Source organism: Heterocephalus glaber, unplaced genomic scaffold, assembly GCF_053883595.1.
Source record: "Heterocephalus glaber isolate CG9 unplaced genomic scaffold, H.glaber_assembly_v1.0 deba00001504, whole genome shotgun sequence".
Classification (NCBI taxonomy): domain Eukaryota; kingdom Metazoa; phylum Chordata; class Mammalia; order Rodentia; family Bathyergidae; genus Heterocephalus; species Heterocephalus glaber.
This window is the reverse complement of record NW_028258324.1, coordinates 38,599,704-38,621,352: the sequence shown is the minus strand read 5'-3', so window position 1 is coordinate 38,621,352 and position 21,649 is coordinate 38,599,704. Positions and strand designations below refer to the sequence as shown.

General features: G+C 36.0%; 1 protein-coding gene across 1 annotated transcript; it reads right to left on the bottom strand.

The window, feature by feature from the left end:
* Positions 1–2,888: 2,888 nt before the first annotated feature.
* Positions 2,889–19,884, bottom strand: Otol1 (otolin 1). The gene is made up of 5 exons (XM_004835167.3): positions 19,711–19,884; positions 11,136–11,507; positions 7,549–7,638; positions 4,581–4,652; positions 2,889–3,951 (listed from the first exon to the last, which is right to left on the bottom strand). The coding sequence occupies exons 2-5, from the start codon at positions 11,497–11,499 to the stop codon at positions 3,053–3,055; spliced, it is 1,425 nt and encodes a 474-aa protein (XP_004835224.1). The 5' UTR covers positions 11,500–11,507; positions 19,711–19,884; the 3' UTR covers positions 2,889–3,052.
* Between the last annotated feature and the right edge of the window lie 1,765 nt (positions 19,885–21,649).

The window sequence follows — 21,649 nt, the reverse complement described above, 5'->3', positions numbered from 1 at the left end:
TTTTAAAAAATTCTGAGAATTACAATGACTCAACAAAGGTGGTATAATTTGACAATACTGTGAAAAGAACAGGAAATTGTGAAGATTTTGCTTACAAAAACATTTTCTGAAAATAAATGTTAAAGATAACATCTATGGGATAAATGTGTAGTAATTCATGGCTTAATATCTTTATCTTATATCCAAGCATAACCTCCACATTAACCATACCTATACATACTAATTCAGTCATCTTTGTTATTTTATTTACTGTCAGTCATATAAAAATAACATTTAAATATTTTTCAATAAAAAGTATTTTTTTTTTTTGTACTGGGGATCAAACTCCAGACCTTGCGCTTGCAAGGCAGGCAGCAGAACCACTGAGCTAAATCCTCCCACCCAAAAGTATGTATTTTAAAATAAGAGAACAGAACATATTTTAAATAACCATTTGCTTGATTTTTAAGTTTTAAATATGTAGAAATGTAGTTTTTTAAGTCCCATTTTCATTTTGACCCTGGATCCCTTAGAAGTTGAGGGAATCCACTTAGGAGGTTATTGTAGGAATCTAGACAATCGATGTGGTAAGGTGAATAGGGTTGAGTTAATACAGATGTGAGAAGTCATCAAATTCTGTATATATCCCGAAAGATTACAAAGATTTTTCTGACAGGTTGCATTTAAGTCTTAAAAAGGAAATCAAATGACAAAAGTTTGTTAGCCTTAGCAACTGGACAGAAGAAGTTGCCATTATGTGAGTTAAAGAAGAATTTGGGGGCCGGGGATTTAGCTCAGTCGTTCTGGCACTTGCTTCACTAGTGCAGGGTCCTGAGTTTGATCCCCAGTACCGAAAAAAAAAAAAAAGAATTTGGAAGGAAGCAGTTTGTGAGAATTTCAGAAGCTTGACTTTGCTGTGTCAAGCTTAAAATATCTCAGCAGGATATGCAGTTTGGTGCTGGGGGCTGGCATTCAGGTATGCATACTTGGTAGTCATTAGAGTAGGAGTGGAGTAAGAGTTATATTCAAATTCTGGGGATGATAGAGATCCAACTCTGCTTTTGCTTTAGAAAAACAGGAAACATGATATATTAAAAATGAAAAGCACTCTGCTGCGCCACCCCTTCCTCCTTATAGCAGAAAGTGCCATGAAGAACCTAGAACACACTTCCCAAAGCTATGTAACTTCCTTGTTTTTGAGGCCCTGGAAAAAGCTCATAATTACTACCAATCCTGAATATTAATCCTAAACTCCTACCTTCACACTTCCTATAAACTATCTTCCACATACTTAGGTGTAAGACACTGTCAGATATCATAAAACTTATTGTGGCTCCCTTACTGGTTCTCTGTCCAGAAAGCTGTGACATCAAATGATTTTACAAGACTTCTTCTATCTTCCTAGGGTTGTTGGCTCTCAGTCTCCTCAAATTGCTCCAACCCAATGGTAAAGATATTACAAAGAAAAACCAAACCAACAAGCAAATAAGAACATGAAAGCAGAGTAAAAACAAGTTCTTAAATCTCTTCATTAACCTTCAAATTGAAAAAGAAAGAAAAATTCAAGTGCATGCATCACTCTTTTAATCCTTCACAAGTTATCTTATTCTCTCTCTGACAAATACAAGCACAGCCATGACTAAAGCAACATTACAATCTAAACAGAAAAAGAACTGCTGAAAGAAGAGATAAAAGGTCAGGAATGAACCAGACTGCTGACAAATCCCTGGATGAAAAAATAATGCAATCTTTCTGAAACATCATACAGAATGCTGTCATTGATGAGTTTTAAACCAAAAATAAACTAAGGGTCAAGGAATAAAACAAAATTAATCTAATTTCTGAAAGAATGTTTGAGACTACACTAAGGTAGTAGACTACACTAATATAGTAGATATACCATTTCCAGTATTTGTTTGACATAGAATATATTCTTTCTACTGATTCATAGTAGCAACATCCCATAACACTATTCCTCTGAACACAGTTTGGGAAGCACTATTCTAATATACATATGAATGAGAATCCCAAAAGTGAATGTTTTTCAAAGTTGGCAGAGCAAGACCAGATAGTTTCTTCTCACTCAATCCCTGGCTTAATGCACCAAGATTTGCAAATCTGCATGACTATAACATCATAGAACCAAATTCAGTTTGGATTCAATAAATTCACTTCTTAAAAAAATGAAGACACGGAATTATTCAATATTCACAGTTATTAAACATTCACATTGCAAATGAATTCCCAAATCTCCACCTGCTCCCAGCAAAGTTATCAGTGAATCACTGGAATTAATTATTATAGAAATGATGATAATGATGCGAAAGAATTTATTCTAATTAAATGTTCTACCATGAAGAAAGGGGTGAAATTTAGATCAATAATGATTTAATTTTATTCTTGAGTTTTTCAGGGACATTCAGTTCTTCCAAGCACAATAGCCTGATAAACGGTTGCATTTTTGCTGTATTTGAGCAATAATATCTTTATCAACTTTCTTTTTACATTTTACCAAATACCCTAGTTCACAGAATACCAGTTTTATGGGAAAACTTTTATACATGGATAAATTTTAAAGATATTTTAGCTAGTTTGCCACTCTTTTTGTGTATTCTTCTGTATTAAACTGACATAAGAATAGTTCCATTTTGCTGGAAGGCAGACCTTTGAAGAATATGAGAAACTGTGAGAAAGACCTGACACCGTAGTATGTTAGCTCTTAGCTTCACATTCACACAGAAAGAATGACACATGGTTGTATGAAATGCAGAAGGTTTTTAGAAGAATACATTTATTAATTACAAATCTCATCCATATGTTTCCATGCAAATATTAATTTTTTAAATACTATCATAATGCTAAATAAAAAAATGTTAGCTACAAAGTTAATATATGTTCTCAAATATATATATTTTCTAAATGAAATGCCTTCATATTCAAATATCCTGTCATAGGACATTTTTGTATTATTTTTATAATCATGAAAAAATAGAGAACATATTTTTTTAAAGCACCCTTCTATTTTAACTTACTTATTCCCCTAAATCCAAAGTACATTGCTTAGGACCCAAATTTATAGTGAAATTTCAAGAGTTTCCTCCGGGTACAAAAGAAACCCAGTAAAAATGCTGTCATCTTCAGCACTCACATACACTCCATTCCAATCCTTTGACACCTCCAGCCACACTTGATCTCCTGCACTTAATTTCAGGATGAGGAGGAGAGAGGCCTGGTCTATCTCCTGGCCATAGAGAGTTTCTCTGGTCTTGAATTGCTTCTTATTCTTGGCCATCAGGCTGATCCGAGCAGGTCGGCCCCTCACAGTGACATGGTAGGAAAACACATATGTCCCAGGAATACTGCAGTTAAATTTCCCAGTGACAGGGCTGTAATCCCCTTGATGGTTATACAAAATCTTGTCAAATTTGATAGGGATGTTAGGAGGAGGGAACGGCTTTGATAAAGCAACGCTGAAAGCTGACTGTGGGACTTTGGCTACCTCTCCCTTGGAGCCCTTGAAGCCCCGTGAGCCTTTTTTCCCAATAGGTCCCCGGACCCCTTTAGTTCCAAGCTCACCCTTTGGCCCAGCAGGTCCCATCAGGCCAGGGGGACCTAACTCTCCTTTTTCTCCTTTAAGGCCGGGATCACCTTTGGCCCCAGGCAGACCATCTGGGCCCCTTCTGCCTTCTATTCCAGTATCTCCTTTGCTGCCTTTCTCTCCTTTCATGCCCACCTCACCTTTTTGTCCTTTCCCTCCTCTCTCCCCTGAGTCTCTACAGTAGCCTTTCTCTCCTGTCTCTCCTTTCTCTCCCTTGGTCCCAGGCCCTCCATTCAAGCCTGGGGAGCCCATGGCTCCCGGGTCTCCTTTGTCTCCTTTGGTGCCATTCCCACACAGATCCCCCTTTGAGCCTTTTTGTCCTTTTACTCCTGCAAGGCCAATGCTTCCTTTATCTCCCTTAGGACCAGGTCCACCTGAAACAGAAAATTAAAATAATGTTTAAGGATCATACAGGTTATAAACAGTACACTACTACCGCAGATCTCAAAAAATAGAAATGAAACATCTTAACTGAGGCTTGGAAACCTAGTTCTTGTAAAGGCTATGTCTAGGAGCCATAAATGCAAAAAGCAATTTATAACACATCATGTTCTCAGAAGGAGAAAAGTTAATGCTTCCAAGAAACAATAATTTATATTCAGAACTCTTATATCTAGTTCTTTTGTACATTTGTTATAATAAAGAATATCAGAGCTATAGTTGCTCATTGTATTCCATTATCCTTTCCATTTTAGCCTGAGTAGTCTCCTAAATCTCTATACCATCTATCTAAACCTAAGAAAGGCATAAAAATCAAAATCCAAAAAGATTCACATATATTTTTTCCTTTGATAGCTGAAGACAGGAGCAGAGCTCAGATATTTTTACCCAGCTTCTAAACTCCTGAACCCACTCCAGCCAGTCACTACACTGAATATTAGAAAAGTAATAGTGATGTATATTTCCATCTTGCCTCTCTGACAACTTTAAGTATCAACAGGAAGAGAACAGAGCACTTTACTGCTCTCATGACTGTACGTAATAGATATATTTTGCACTCTACCTTGTTCTCCAGGTTTCCCTGGATATCCTGGAATTCCACTTGTACCTTGGTCCCCACGTTCTCCCTTTAGTCCTAAAATGATACTAAGATTAACTTTTTGCTACTATATTACTTATGATATATCTAACATCACTTTTACAACCATGTCACATTCCATTGTTTCCTTTAGCCAAAATGGTTTAAAGGTAAAATAACCTGAATAAAGAATTCTTTCAAAGTCATTAGAAGCATTTAATTCCAATTATTTTTTCTTTTTTGGAACCAGGGATCAAACTTGGGTCCTTGAGCCTGCGAGACAGGCAGTGGAACTACTGAGCTAAATCCCCAGCCCTTTAATTCCAATTAATGATAAATCATTTGAAGGAGATTGGGAGGTAATGCCAACCCCTTTAAATAGAATTCATCTTTCCCCACAGTTTCTCATGAGTCTTCAAATCTCTCATAAAACCCATATCTGCTTATGTTATATATGTATTTATATTTTTCCTATTATGAGTTTTAATTAGCAATTGAAATGTCTTCTTCCTTATATGCCTGAGAAATAACACAATACACCATATAAGTTTCAACACAGAGCATAACAATCTACAATCAGCCAAGCTAGTCAAAACAAAAACCCATCCAGGAATGAAAAATTGTCCTTGACAGATAGCTTCAAAGAAGAAATAATTTTCATTTCATGTTGGAACAATTTTCACACACTCTTTGGACAAATTATAAACCTATGGGAAATCATATCTGAAAAACATTGAAAGTGCTAGATTGTCATGTTTGCCATATTTCCATACAATAGATTTTTATATCTAGCCTTGCTAGAAGCCTAATGTGTTACAGGGCAACAATCCTGTTACAGATTAATTTTAACTGTAAATGAAAATAGCAATAATAATAGTCTTCACAATAGCTAACTTGTTTTGAGAATTTACTTTGCACCAGATATTAATCCAAGCTCTTAACATTTTTTAAAAGTCTGGTCTTTTTAAATTTAATGCAATTTTGATTTGATATTAATATTATCTCATATAACAGTGAGGTTATATAAGAGCACATTTCATTAGCTGAAATATTTTTATTTTACAAAAGTTTATAGCACAGCACCTCCTCTTCAAGAATGGTCCAGAAGATATTTTTGTCATCATTTTTATCACAGAAAAAACTAAGTTATAAGAAAATTTTAAAATTTATAGAGTCAAAATTGACTGTATAAAACTATGGTGGCATCAATTTGGCAGCTATATTATGTATGATATGTCTAACATTTTGTTTCTCTTTTTGTCAGAGAAAAAGAAATCCTGAGTCAAATTAAAAGTGATGAGAATAGACTCTCCCTAATTTGCAATACTAGAGAATACCATAGATTACTCAGTAGAGTTTCCTAAGAAGCTGGCTCCCCTATTACTACTCTACATAAGATTCAAAACTTAGAATTTAAATCATAGCTCATCAGGAAAATATCTGGATGCATTTTGAGAAAACCCAAATGTGAATTAAAAGGACCAACCCTACCCCCAGTTCTCCTTATTAATCAAATACCAACTTTTACCCACAGAATTATCTAGGTTCTCAAGTTTATGTAAGGAGCTTAATGGCTCATACTGAATTTATTCAATCCAGTAGTGATTAACCAGAATGTAGTCATTCAATTCATTTTTTTAACTTTCAGTCTTAACAAAAAGTCTAAGCTAAGTCTGGAAGTAAAAGGAAAGTAGAGTTGCCACTTTATAGGGACTGGCTGAATGAATTTCTTTTTATCCTTCATCAAAGCATATTCTTAAGAACCTTATCTTATGATACTTCCTACTATTTTCTTCTACTTCCAGAAGTCTAGTTTCCAAAATGTATGAATCACTAGGGAGGCTCATCACTTATCTTTATTTCACAGGGTTTTCTGCTAACATAATTCAGCCACAAAAGGATTAAATATTTCCAAGAATGAAAATCACATAACTGACAAGTATGAAGTAGCTCTTTCTTACCTCAGCATCTTTTTTGAGTAATTACTTCATTGAATGTTCTAGCAAAAATGAGTTAGGCAGTTCCAGAGCCATGTGGAGGGTGATGTATAGATGATATTAGGTCTTTTGACATGTGACACTGAGACTAAAACATTGAACTTGATGGATAGATGGTATTTCTTCTACAGGCTGCCTATATTCATTGAGGAATTTCTAAATGTCCCAGGGAATCTGTAACTTTTCCTCAGTATTTTCAAGCACTTACAGAACCATGGCTTTTCTGAAGCACAAAACATTTTTATTGATACATTTATGGAATTATAGAATTTCTGAGCTAAGAAAGATCTATGAAAGCACCATAACTATAAATGTTCTTTGATAATAAGCAGGGTACAAATAAATATTTAATCCATTCCCCTCAATTTCCAGGCAAGGTAAAATGACTGGTCCAAAGTCATGCCATAATCTCAATATTTCTGCTTTAATTCAATTCTCTACCCACCATTGATATTGTTTCTGATTTAAGACTGAACACAAAGAAATATCTAATTCTCCTTAGGAGACAGGCTATGCACCTAAAGTGAACATTCCAGATGATTACTTGCTCTAGTTAATTCCACTAGTATGGAATTAATTATCATCACAAAAAAGAAAATTACAAAGCTTATAAGAAAGTATCCCTCTCCAATTCTTTACCTTAATGTTTCCAGTCACTGAGTCAGCCAATTGGCCAATGAGATGGAAATGCCATGTAGGAAACACTCCGTGTGTGTGTGTGTGTGTGTGTGTGTGTGTGTGTGTGTGATGTTCCTTTATAAGTATAAAATTTCTCAATTGGCTATTTATAAACATTTCAATGTCAGACAAACTCACAATATGCTTTACCAAGTACTTAATGTTTTTACAATTTTACCCACCTTCAAGAATCTAGTATTTACTTAGAAAATTACTCTCCTGATAAATGATGCAGAATATCCCTAGAATTTTGATATGAAATAAAATAAATTAGTTACCCTTTTCTCCTTTGTGACCTTTTGGGCCTTGGGGCCCAATGACTCCTGGTGGCCCTGGAATCCCCATATCACCAACCTCTTCTTTAAGACCTGGAAATAGGGTTTTAAAAACATCAAGATAGAAAAATTCTCTTTCAAGTTCATTAGTTTATGGGAAGGTGGAGAAAGTCATTTCATTGAAACTAATAACTGTCAAAGCCCTGATGATAAAATCTGGTGAGAATAAACTATTATAGAGTTCTAAGGGCAATATTTTTGTCTGATTTTCAATTTTGTACTACCTGAATAGTTAAATTGAGCCCATTAGTACTTGTCACTGTATTCATGGCAGTGATCAAATGATTCAGGGAAACAGCACTATATCAAACAACAAGAACAAAATGATTATCTGACATTTAACCTCATGTGGACCACACTTTCAAATTGGAAGTAAAAACATAATTCCTAACACTTTTACATTTCCCATTCATTCACTTAGTCTTTCAATCAGGAACTACTCCCTCAGGAATAGCCACCAATTAGGAATACAACCACCAACACGCTAGCAGTCCCCACTCTGCAGAGATGAGAATCTATGATAGATAAACATTGAAAAAATACTCACACAAATAAATAGAAATCGCCACATTGTTGTTACTGATAATAAAGGAAAATGGGAAGATCATGTGGTAAGTTATGGTAAAAAGAACTTAATTAATATTCATGGGCTCAGAGGAGAATTCCCTAAGATAATAGCATTAAGCAGAGACCCAATGAATGGACTGCAATTTCCTGAAGAAAAAAATTAGCAGGCAATTATTTTAGGAAAATGCAGAATAGAAAAGACCATGATGTGTTTGTGCAACTAAAAAGAGACCACTGTGGGAGGAGGTGGTAGTAAAGAATAAGAGTCTGAGAGACAGGCAAGGTGACAGAAAAAGTCAGTGGACATTTTCCCAGGAGCTGTAACCCTTACCCACATTTTTCTGTGCCCCATAATTATGAAGCTCATTAAATCTATTTACTGTACAAAACCTTCCAGATCAAGGGGCATTCAGCCTCTTGAATAGGAAACCTGGCACAAACATGAGACAGGCCAGTGACTACAGACTCAAAAGTCCCAATCCAGAAAATAGCAGGCCCTTAACTTCCTCATTCCCCGTAACACCTACCATTACTGTGTAAAGGAGAGCTGCTTTTGGAACTTCAGAGCCAAGGACCCCTCTAGATCTTTATTTTAAATAAAGTCTGTCCTTGCAATAAGTTTTTCCTTCCTTCTCCTTTTATTTTATACCCAAGGTTTGGATCATGTGGGGCTCAGACTTCAGCCAGTATCTTTTTTCATCAGACAGTCCAGGTCCCTCCTGCTCACCTAGGATAATTCTTCTTCCAGCTACCACAGTCCTGTTCAAGGCATAAGAATTGCTTCCCAAATGGAATAATTTAAGGCTAATTTATTTGAAAGTTAACCATACAGATATGTGCAATCAATAAAATTATAATATTTCACTTTCATTATTATAATTAAGACCAATGGAATGGAGAAAATTAAATTCAATGGAATTCCTCATGGATGGGATATTGTTTTTATTTGGAATAAAAACTTTAGTACATTGCTTGCAGGCTCAAATAACCAAAGGTGATGGTAACACTCTTCTGTCTAGAGAATAACGGACTGCAGGGAGAAAAATGGAAAAAGAACAAGAAGAGGAGTAGGAGCAAGCAAGATAGTCAATTAGGTTTCACTGTGTGATGTTTTCCCTCATGGTACCCAAAGGCTAGATGTTGTTCACTATGGTGTTCAGATGGGCACAAGGAACATGGTGGGGAGTGAGGCTGCCCTTTCCCATCTAGGTGAGTGTACATTCAGGTATGATTCATGTCAGGGTCAAAACGCTGAACATGAAGGGAAAGCTGTGGCTTTAAGTTGCACTCCCAGATTTTGACCCCAGATCCCACACTCCCAGGTGCTGCAACATCTAGATTTATCATTTCCTGATCAAATCATCAGGTGACGTGTAATAACACTTTTTAAAATCTTATAATGTTCAACCATTCTTAATATTTAGTGCCCCTTATTATAACTTAAAGTGAGAAGCAGGAGATAAAATTTGAAATGAAATTTTTTGTCTTTGATAACCATTAGATATATCTGAATACTTCTAGACATGTTCATTCAGAAACTCAATAAAGTTAGACTGGTGACTTTTAAAAGTAAATAAGGCAAAATATGTTTGAAAGGTTTGTATATGTGTGTTTGTATGACCAAGAACTGAAAACAATGAAGAAAAATTAAAATAACTGGATTTAAATACGTTTTTCTCTTTCAAGTTTTCTCAATGTTGCTCTTATAGAAGATTTCCAATGGTGAGGGTGGGAGAGGAAGGGAAAGGAGAGGAGAGAGAAAGGGAGTAGAGGGGAGCTTGCCTGTCAAATAGGATACTAAAAGAAATTATGGTAAATATGACTTTTTCAGTTTCATAACATTTTAAGTACTGTGTAAACAATGCCCACAAGCCACTGCCCATTTTCTTTACCCCTTAATCCAGCCCTGCATTAAATACTGATCATATTTCTCAAAATATTCTTACAATTGTGTGAAGTGAGTGAAAAGCTTAGCAAAGACACATAATTGTTGATTGCATAACTTTAAATTCTTCAAACAAGAACCAACAAACATTTATATGCATATTTTCAGGGACCAGTGAATTTGAAATTGACATTGTAATCTTAATTTTAATTCAATTCTCTCTGCTATCTGACATATGAAAGTCAAAATGTCTTACAATAAAACTGAGAGTAGCCAGGGATTTAGCTCAGTGGTTCCGCCGCCTGCCTTGCAAGTGCAAGGTCCCGAGTTTGATCCCCGGTAACAAAAAAAAAAGAAAAAAGTACTGAGAGTATATTCATTAGGTATATACTAAAGACATATGAAATGGTGAAATACATATCCTCAGCGTTCAATGGAGAAAATTGCTGGGCAACAGCACAGTGTTGCTTCCGAATGTCAATGAGTAACAAACTGACTCCTGCACTTCATCCTCCCCCTCACAGGAGTTCCACTTCTAATCTTAACTATAAACAGCACTCAGAAAAATCCATCAGTCAGCACACGTTCTTATCAGGCAATAGAATTTTCATTTACCTTTTTTAAATCATTCATTAATGAAAAGATTGTGCTGGTAATAAACCTGTGCAGCTTGCAGAACCATAGACTAGTGCTAGGATCAATAGTCCCTGCGTGGCTCCAATCAGCACCATCCGGTAGAACTTTCTGCAGTGGCAGTAATGTTCTGTCTTATCTTCACTGTCCAACACAGTAGCCACTGGCTACTCATGGCAATCGAGCACTAGAAATGTGGTTGAGACTGTTGAACTGAAGTTTTTACCTTATTGAATTTTAATTTTAATGTTTATTAATAACCATACACGTGGCCTGTGGCTACCACATTGGGAAGCACAGCACCCTTTTGCATTTGTCACAATGTCACACAAAAGCTGGTCACCATTTGAATGACAATGTAAAAATCCCTGGAGCAATTCATGGCCCAATCCACCTCTCTAAGGATGTACATATGAGAAACTAGGCTTCATATATTTTCAAATACCTGGTTTTCCAGTCTTTCCTAGTTCTCCTTTCTGCCCAGCAACAAATGAACAACAATGACAACAATTCAAAAAGTAATGAACTGTGTCAAGAGTGAAGTTTTCAAAGGGAAAGAGAGCGGCCGTGGGAAAGGCAGAGTTCAAGGCGGCAGGGTCCGTGGTGGGTTCTACCAGTGCAGCCATCTCTGTGAGCAGAGTTTCCCATTCTTCCCGAGGTGAGCCACTAGACACCTTTATATCCTTTGGCATCTCTTTCCCCTCAGATTTCTTTGTAAATTTGGTATATGGTGTGGTCTTTGCTGCTGCCTCCATATCAGCAATAGCCAAAATAATTAAAATGGCACAAAGCCAAGAAAGTATCCACATATTTGAGGCTGGAAGATATAATAGGAAAATACACATAGATTATATGAGGTCCAAATTTAAAAAACTCAGTGACATACATATGAAGAAGTACATACATGTACTATAAGAATGAAGAGTATGCATAATACAGAATGAGATATGGTGGATACTTGTGTGTGCAAGTGTGAGCTTGAATAACAACAGAATATTTTATTTACTTTACTTATTTATCATAAGGAACACTTTGCTTCAGTCCTCCTTTCTGATTGTTTTCTCAGTGTAACATGTTTGAAAATAGTGCTTTCAATCATTCAGATTATCTTGCCAAATAGCAAACATGATCTATAATAAATGCAACATGACTTAATAGCTCATATACCCTGTAGAAAGCAAATATGTATAATTACCTGACTGACCTCACTCAGATTTATAGGAATCAAATATATCTGTATTAGAAGGAGATGAAAAATATTGAGCTGAGTAGTTTATTCCAGCAAACTCAATAATTCCAAGAAAAAATACTAGTGAAGTAGTCTTTAAATCTACCAGGGATAATGGTCCTGTTGTGAGAGCACTCTTTTGGAATCATAATAAATGGAGAGGGAGACAATCAAAAATCATAAATACATGCTATGTCTTTAAATTTAACTCTCCAACTCTTTGGTTTATACTTTGGGGACTTTCTGTGAAAATTCGTATTTATACTTGCATTATTTTAATGAGGCAGTGTGGTTACTCTTATTAAGGTTTTGATCAATGTCCAAAATAATATAAGTTGCCCAATGCAGTGAGATTGTGAAAGGGCATAGTATTCCATTCCCTACCGCTCCCAGCAGTCCAATGGGTGCTAAGAGATAACCAAGTTTATAAACCCATGTCTTCTGGGGCAAAAATGCAGTAGTAATTGGGATAGTCAGAGAATTAAAATAAGGATAGTAAAAATACCAACTATGTATACAGCCCTTTTGAAGAGCAGTTACTTTATATCAGCAGTTTTAAAACAGCTATACCAGGTAAATGATCCACTGTTATTCATCCTCATAGATGACTCAACAGGCATCAAGGGGTTACATACCTTACCCAAGTTCATACAATCATCAAATGATGGATCTAGAACTTAAATCCCAGTTTTTTAAATTTCAGTTCCTAAATCCTTTTCTACAAATCATGTGGCATTTAAAAGGATGGAATTAAAGAACAATAAATCCAGGGCAGCTTGATGGAACAGAGCTATAAAGGAGGCAGATATAAGTCAGAGCAGATGGAAAGAGATAAAGAAAGGATGCTTCATTTCCAAAATCATAAAAACCCCCAAATAAGCAGCAAGAAATTACATATGATGACACCAAAGGTAAGCCACAGTTTCTGTCCTCAAGCACTTTACAGTCTAGTAAGGAGAGATGAGAAACAACAAAAGCAAAAAGAGGAAAATGAGAAGGGTGGAGGCAATCATACTACCTCTCTCCAAGTACAGACCACTTCCTGTACCCTAAAATGAACACCCAAAACCTGGTTACCATGCATAAACCAGTGAAATCCAGCTCCAACAAAAACTAGAGAGCAGAATATTATATGAATATAAAATAATCGAACTTTAGTCCATAAAATTACATTTAATAATTATTTGTTCAACAAACATTTATTTGAGCATCTAAAAAGTCTTTTGCTAGGTTCTAGAATAAAAGGAAAAGCAAAACACAGTCCTATCCCTAAAGATCTTTTCTACAATAAACATTCAAATATAACCAGGCTGGCATCTTTAGACTATAAAGAAATCAGAAATCAGGCAGAAAGACCAGAGTGAGATATTAGTAGGCTTTAATTCTCTCATTACTTTACTATAAGAAACAGGATTTGTGGAATGCTGCTTGTTCATGCTGTAGGATATTTGCTATGTCATTTTTAAAAGGTGAACTTGCCTGGGGAATAAACTTTTTTTCCCTTCCTAGAGTATGTAGTGTTATTCTCCCATATGTACAGTACAAAGTATTTTTGACCCTGTAAGCATTTTGAGATAGGATCTTGGTAAAGTAGTCCTAAGGGAGCAAACAAGAGGTAGCCAGAGGAAAGGACACTATTGTGGTTCGGGTTCAAAATATCCCCCAAAGATGCCATGTGTTTAGAGGTGAGGCTTTTAGAAGGTGATTGGATCATGTGTGTATTATATTTAGCAGTGTATTGTGAGTATACTGGCTGAATGTGCTTCAGGTAGGTGGGGCCTGGTCAGAAGAGGTGGGATCACTGGCTGCATGACCTGGAAAGGTACAGAATCCTTGTCCTCAGATCCTCCCTTCTCTCTCCGCTTCCTGACTACCATGGGGTGGGTAGCTTCCCTCTGTTAGGCCTTTCCACCATAGCATTTCTGCCTTGGAGCCAGCCAACTGAGGGCTGAAACCAAAATAAACCTCCCCTCCTTTAAGTTTCAGATGTTAGATTTTTTTCCCCAGGAATAGAAAAGTCACTAATGTACAGGGTTCAAGAATAAGAATTTAGTAGATGTTGTCCTAGGCCCTTTATAATTATTATGTCAATTACTCCACACAAGAATTATACAAAATAAAAAAATTACTATCTTCACATAATGGGTTATAAAATGGAGGAACACACAGGTTAAGTAGCCTGCACGAGATGACAGTGTTAGTAAGTAGTGGAGCTGGGATTAAAATATAGCCCCATTCAACTCTGAAATACACCCAGGCACTTCCCACTGTGTCATGCTGCCTGGAGAGTGAGAGACCAGAGAAACTGCCAAAGTAAACTGGAGTGGGATCCTTCATAAAGCTCAAATCACCCATTCTGTAAAAGACAGTGGCCTCCTGCAGATGAGAACTGGGAACTTAATGAGAAAGATAAGGAAAGCTGGCTCTGACAGTGGAACACATTGGTGTTGTGCAGTTGTAGAAGGAACATAGCATATCCAACAAGAGGCCTAAGGTATATATGGAAAGGAAGGAACAGAGCCAGGCAGTCCAAGGAAAATGTGTGTCGCTGAGGGCTTGAATTGTCCTCATATATGTTTCTCTTGCACTGTGGATTCCTGCTTCTCAGTTTCAACACAGATGTTAAAGACAATGTTGTGAACACTTTAAGATTATAGTAAGGCTCCCCAAGAATTTGGAACTGAGGAAAAAACAAAGCCCTTTGAAAGGGAGTGGGGCAAGTATTGGTAGGAACCTGATTGATGATACAAGAATATTGTTTCTTTTTATGATAACAATAATATTACAGATGGGGCCTCACTATGTTTCCCAGGCTGTCTTCGAACACACAATCCTTCTGCTTTGGGAGACTGAGGAGGTGGGATTAGAGGGTGCACCACAATGTCAGCTTCTTTTTTATTGGAATTTTTTTTCATGTTTGTGCAAGAACATAAAAAGCTAACCTAATAAGAGTCCACAATGACTCAAGTCAGAAAGGGCTTCTTGACAATCTAGATGTAGAAATGTTTGCATAGAAATGTTGCTAGTTAAACTGCCTCTCTAAGATCAAGGTAGAGAATCTGTAGCTTCTCTGAGTGCATTTTAGGAGTGCAGTGAAATCTTAGCCCTAACTTCTGATAAAACAGCTTGGTTGAAATGAAGCTGGCTGGACTGAAATGTTTTCTCTGTATTGAGACATGAAAGGAAAAGGGAACTATTATAAAAGGCCTAAACCATAGTCAGGAAATGAGATGACTTCAGGCTCGTTCTTAGGATGTTAGCAAACCCCTGTGTTTTTCCACTTAAATAAATAATCAAGAGTGATGTTGAGAGGTAGGAACAGCAGCCAAGTGGGACCATTAACATCATTAATATCACATCCATTTCAGGCCTATTCACCCTGCAAAACTGAACATACAGAGCATGTTGCACAAAGGATGTGAGGAGAAGGTAAACAGGGACAGAGGTTCCTGCCACTACTTCCATTTCCTTCCTCTGAAGAGTTAAATCCATCAAATAATTCTCTTTTCCTTTTAAGGTCCTTACTGTTATGTTCTCCATGCTTTGCAGCCACAAGAGACAGTTTCTGAGAAGCTGGTTCCTCCTGCCTCAGTTCTGGTAGTCTCTGACAGTCACGCTTTCTAAAGATTAGGCCTCGAGTTCATTCACACATAGGAGCCTCCTCAAAAAGAAGAAGGAGGAACATTGTAACTACCAATTCCTAGTTCCCATTTTATTTTTAAAAGCAATTCCAGAGTGATTTTAATCAGCTCTGATAGGCTTCACACATCCCTTTGTGTAGATCGATGCAGCAAAAGCATTATAATTTCTATTGTCCAGTGGGAGGCTACTTCTTTCAGTGTCAAAATAAGTGAATCCATTACAATTTTATTAAGCATATTGAATATAATATTACATTCTAGCAACTTAAATGCTTCTTGAATTTGACAACTATGCAGTAAAATAAAAACATATTCTCAGCATTTCTTCTGTCAGATGGAAAAGGATTGGCTTGGGTTCAGAGTATAACATCATAAAGAGCCCAGCTGCAAAAGTGGATACTCTTTTCTCCTTCGGTGCATGCCACCCCTTCTTCAGCTCCTCCTCTTCTCCTCCCACAGGGCCTCACATCAAGGCAGTAAGCCAAGAAGAGGAACATTACAAATGACAATGAAGCCCCGTGGAAAAGTGCTGTGGATGGAGGAGAACTGCACTTAAGAGAGCAATCAAGCTAGGGCAGGACAAAGTAATAATTCAGGTGACTGGTTGGTGAAAAAGTGAAGTCACCTGCATGGATGAATAGACAGGTAAAAGTGTAGATTAAATTTAGGCACAAAAATAAGCCTGGCTCCACATCTCCAGAACCTAAAATTAAATTCTGTTAAGAATGGGATTAGGCAAAGGCAAGAAAGAAATTATTACATGGTTTTGTCTTTTTTATTTTCCTCACAGTGATTCTGAGTATGTCTACTGTAGTGCTTTTCTTTTTCTAGAGACTGAAAACTAAAGGAGGTGGGGAAAGGAGACAGTATGAATCTGTGGGTGTGCAGCTGCATAATGAGCCAAAAGGAAATTCTGCAGGCAGATATATTCTGCTGATTAAAAAGAAAAAGTAACAGGGAACTAACTGTGTGTGGGGTGAGGGAAGCAGGCACATGGGGACTCTACTCCTCATATTAATTTTTCCATAAACTTAAAACTGATCTACAAAAATAAAGTCCATCAATTGAAAAAAAAGGAAATGCAATGGGATCCACAAACATGTTGATTCGTGTTTCTTCTTCATTTGTTTATTAATTGGTCCTGGTAGCAGTAAAAATCTATCAAAGTTGTTATTGTGAACCTCAATTTAAAAACATATATATCCCTAATATATTTTTTTAAGCTTTGGCATGTTAACAAAAATCCATGATTGAATCAAATCAGGATTCACACTAGAAATTTTCTCTATAAAATAGAGATTTCACTCAGACTTTTCTACTTCTTTGATATGAATTATTTAAGCACTTGTTAAAATCAGTACAACCTAACCTATAGAAACCAGTTTTTTTAGAAACCAAGAAGAATGCCTACTGTGGAGTGTCCCTCCATAGGGAATGAGTATAGAAAAGAAATCAGAGTGAGCTTACTCTTGCTCTTTCCAGGCCATCAAAGTGAGCCAGAGCTTCCCCAAAGGGGAGGTTAGGAAGCTTCAGGATACAGAATCTAAAAGATTTTTTGATGAGCTTTACAGAAAAGCGATTTGTCTTTGAAACAAAAGGTATTTTTATGTAACGTGACACATTGAATTTTCAACACTAGTAGCTTACTGTGTATATTGTTAGCCTAGCTTCTCACTGTTGAAAGATCTGTGTTGATTTCTCTTATCATACCCAGGTATAAGGAACTCAAATATGAAGCATAACTATTAGATATAGCATGAAATAAATTTGATATTTATAAAAATATTTCTAATTACCAAACTTTCTTTTACTTTCATTTCTGCAATGAGATCTTTCATTTTGTTTTTAAATCCGGGAAGATCTAAACCTACTCCAGTGCTTACAAGTATTAAACAAACATCAGGAAAGTCAGATGTTTGAGACTGTAATCCCAAAATACATCAGTTCATCTCTTGCTGAATAGAATGTGAATTAATTGCAGAGCCATTTAGCATCATGGACCAAGGTAAGAGCAGACTCTGTAGAAATGTTTTGATCAAGTTACCAAGAGAAATCAGTCTAGGATGATAGGCAGCAGAGATGGTAATGATCCTGATTCCAACTCTCAAAAACCTCTTTCAAAAAGTGGAATTACTTCTTACCACTCATAAAGCCATTGTCACTGAGCCACATCATCATGCAAAACAGAAATAAAACACAGAAATAAAACAAACTGGCTCACTATCTACTGCATGAAACTGGGGTCAGTCCTTGCCCATTAGGGCTCAGTATTTTTTACATTAAACAAAGAATTTGGTCTACATGAGCCAGCTCTACTCTCTTTTCTAGCTCTAAAGTCTTAAGATTCTTTTTCCAACAAATCCTGATTAGTCACAGTCAGCACTAGAAAATCAAATATTGTAACATCTTCATTTTGTCACCTGGTCCAGGACTTTAGAGTCAGCACCTGAAAAGCTCTGTCTGCGGTGTGAGTTGGAAAGCCCTTTAGAGATCAAAGTCTCCCATAGAACACGTTGAAAATCCCAGAATAACAGATATCTGAGAAGTATCAGGTTTGATATCAGCGCAGAGAAGAACAGAAGGGAGTCTGTCCCTGAAAAAGCTACCATGAGGCTAATGCATCTCCTGAAAAACAGCAGTCACTTCCTCTTTCAGGACAGCCCTGCTATTTAATACCCCAAAAGACCAAGGACAAAGAATGGCATTGTATAAGCACTGTAACTCAAGCAATTAGCCAGGTAATGGTCTGTGGGGTTCATTATACCAGAATGTCAATTAAAGCACTTGGAAGGAGATTATGTAAAGCACTTAGATTTCAAATTTTATAAGCTATCCAGTAAGACTAAATTATAGTAAATGTCATATTACTACAGTAGGTAAATGAAAATAAAGTTTCTTTTCTAATATGGACCCTTGCCTAATATCTCATAAATCCCAGAAATTGGAAAGAGCAGCCAAGTGCCTAGTCTTTATTCAACAAGAAAAAAAAAAATGAGATAAGATGTCCTATTTGATTTGAATATCTTCTTTTCTACCTTTGGCCTAATTAACTAATACCTTGTGTTTTTCTAGCTAATTATTCTTTAAAGGTTCAAAAATATACTTATTAATTTTGTTTCAGATTTCTGCCAACAGAATTGAGGAAGAGAGAGCAATGGATAAAATGTGAATTTCAGAAAGAAAATTGTTTCTTAGAAAAATCTTTACATAAGATTTCTTCTGTTAATGATTTGCCTGAATTTATTCTCATAGAAGCATAGAATTTTTTAATGCAGATACATTATTAGAAAAACTGACTTCTTCAAAGTAGAAAATAAATGACAGTTTCTTTATGGAATTTTAAAATACAAATAGCATTTAGCATCCAAATAGATGACCATTATGATTATCCCTGAAAAATGGTAGAAAGAGCATAATATATAAAACTTAATCTCTGTTCTAAAAACCTTTAAGTCAGATTTAACACTACAATTAATTTTTATTCATAAATTATAAATTCTTTACAAGAGAGTGAAAATAAAATGATAAATAGACCTACAAATATAATGTTCCACTGGTTCTATCATAAGAAACTAAATACATATTAAATTTTTATTATTATTCACGATCTGTAAAATACCACAGGCACAATATATTTTTAAAACCAAAATATCTTTTACCCTTGCCAGATAATTGTTATGACAGAAATAACATTTTTAATGCATCAGCTGATCAATGATCTATCTTAACCTAAATAAAAATTGATTTTTAAAAGCTTCATCACACATCATCTCTGAAATGTGATCAATTATTGGATGGCACAAAACTATTTAGTTCTACCCCAGTAATGTCAATATATTACATGATTCTTTGTTTAAAATTTGTTTTTCCTTCTTAGCAAACAGATATTCAGAAATTTAGTAACTCTAAAATTAAGAATGATTCTATATTTCATGCCACAAATTTCTACATTTCAAAAATCAATATAAAAAATAGATTTAACACCAGGGAGGAAAAACTGCCTTTTATCGATTTCAGACTTTTACCATTTCTATTCATATTCTTATTTCCTTGAGGCAAATTATATTAACAGAAACTTTTTAAGCCTGGAATCTTATTGTAAAGGGCCTGATGGAAGATAAAATAAATCAATGTTTGCAATCATCTCCTACCTTATGGATGTTCCCTTATCAGTAATCCTTCTCCTGGATAGCACATTGAAAACTTCAATCTCGTTTATCATTAGACAGGGGTCCACTTTATTTCTTTGAAGATTTGTCCTTGGCCAATAAGAGATGAGTGCCCTGTGATAATGGGAGTGGTAACTTCTTCAGGCTCTAGAGAAAGACTCTGAAATCTAAGGAAATGCAAATGTCTTGAAACTATTGAAGTCTTACCTCTTCCCCAGCCTGATTTTGTCAATCATTCTTGGTTTACAGAATTATCTTTCATCTTAATACTTTGAGATCTTAACACCACAGTGCCCACTGTCCTCTGTTATTTGAATGGCATTTGGTATTCAGAGGCATCTGTTCCATTGCTGACTGAACCCTCACTTTAGGAGAGCTGCCATGTAGGTAACAGTTCTGAACACACACCCTGTCCACCCTCTTAGATGACCAGCAACCCACTGAGAACTGGGCAAGGCTTGCTGATTGATTTCAAAAACATATCTTTGTCATTATTTGGAACTACAGTAAAATATTCCCAAGAACTTACAAATTACAAAAATACTACTGGCCTCTTCATTCATTTATTCAACAGCATTCATGAGAATCTGCAAATTGCCGGTAGCATTCTAGGTGCTGGACACACAGCAAAAGAAAAACTCATCATGTCCATATATCCTAATGGGAAACACAACCAAAAATTAAATTATAAATATTTAAACAGTAAATATCAGACACTGAGAAACTAATAAGCAGTATGCACAAACTAAAGTGAAGTAAAACAGAATGACTGAGTAACTTTCTTAGATTGAGTGCTCAAGGAAGGCCCTTCTACAAGCTGACCTCTAAACTACTGCAATCTGAATGACAAGAGGTTCAGTGCATGTGAAAAAAACCAGAGGAGGGAAAAGTCTCCAGCTCTGGAGATGCTGAGATGGCAATAAGCATTGGACCATCAAGGCAACACAAAATGGACTAGAGTAGAAACACAGAAGAAGAAATAAGCAAGCAAATAAACAAATCCCTGACCAGTAAAATGGTGATATGATAGAATATATTAGCACATCTAGTCTACAACATATAGAAGAGGGCTGACCGGCCATCAAAATATTTCCAAAAGAAGGAAAATGTAAGACACAAATAGAATGACTACCCATCCAGACAGTCCCAAGGAAGCTGAGCCAATGGGACTTAAATATTCTAGTCCCACTTGTAAGTTGCTCTCCATTATGAGCTGGATGCAGCTGATTAGTTTAATCATGAAATATCTAATTAATGTGAGTCCTCTCTGATTCTACACTCGCCACGCACTTTATGATTCTGCCCTTCAAGAGAATGTACTGATTCTAAGACTTCAAAATATTCAATATAGTAGTGATTGTTCATAGTAAGTAAAAAAGTTGGTCTCCAATTATCATTTGAATCCCTTGTAGCTTATCCAGTTGGAGATAACACTATGGTCAGGTTGTTACAACTACAACAGCCCATTTGGTGAAATACTCATTTTAAATTAATGACCAATCTGGAAGTTGTCTTTCTTCTCATTTTGGTTTTTCTGATACCTTATCGCTACTTGGCACAGATGAGTTCAGTTTTAATCAAGCCACTACCACAGTATACCTACCCAGCCTCAGCTATATAGACCTTTTTTCATAGATTTTTAACTACACAAGTAATATATAAGTATCTGCAAGCAACAAAACATTACAGAGAAGAACACCTCATTGCTGCCTCCTGTTTTCACTGTCTTGAGGTAAGGACGGTTATCATATATGAATCCTTCTTTAAGGCATTTATGTCATATGTCTACCTATAGCTACCTATAAAAAATAAGATAGCATTGTTCATTTATGTTCAACAAGTAGTCTATCAACATATTGTCTGTCTTGCTCCATAACTTGCTTTTGCTAAATTCTTGGAAATTTTTTATATCAGAATGCAT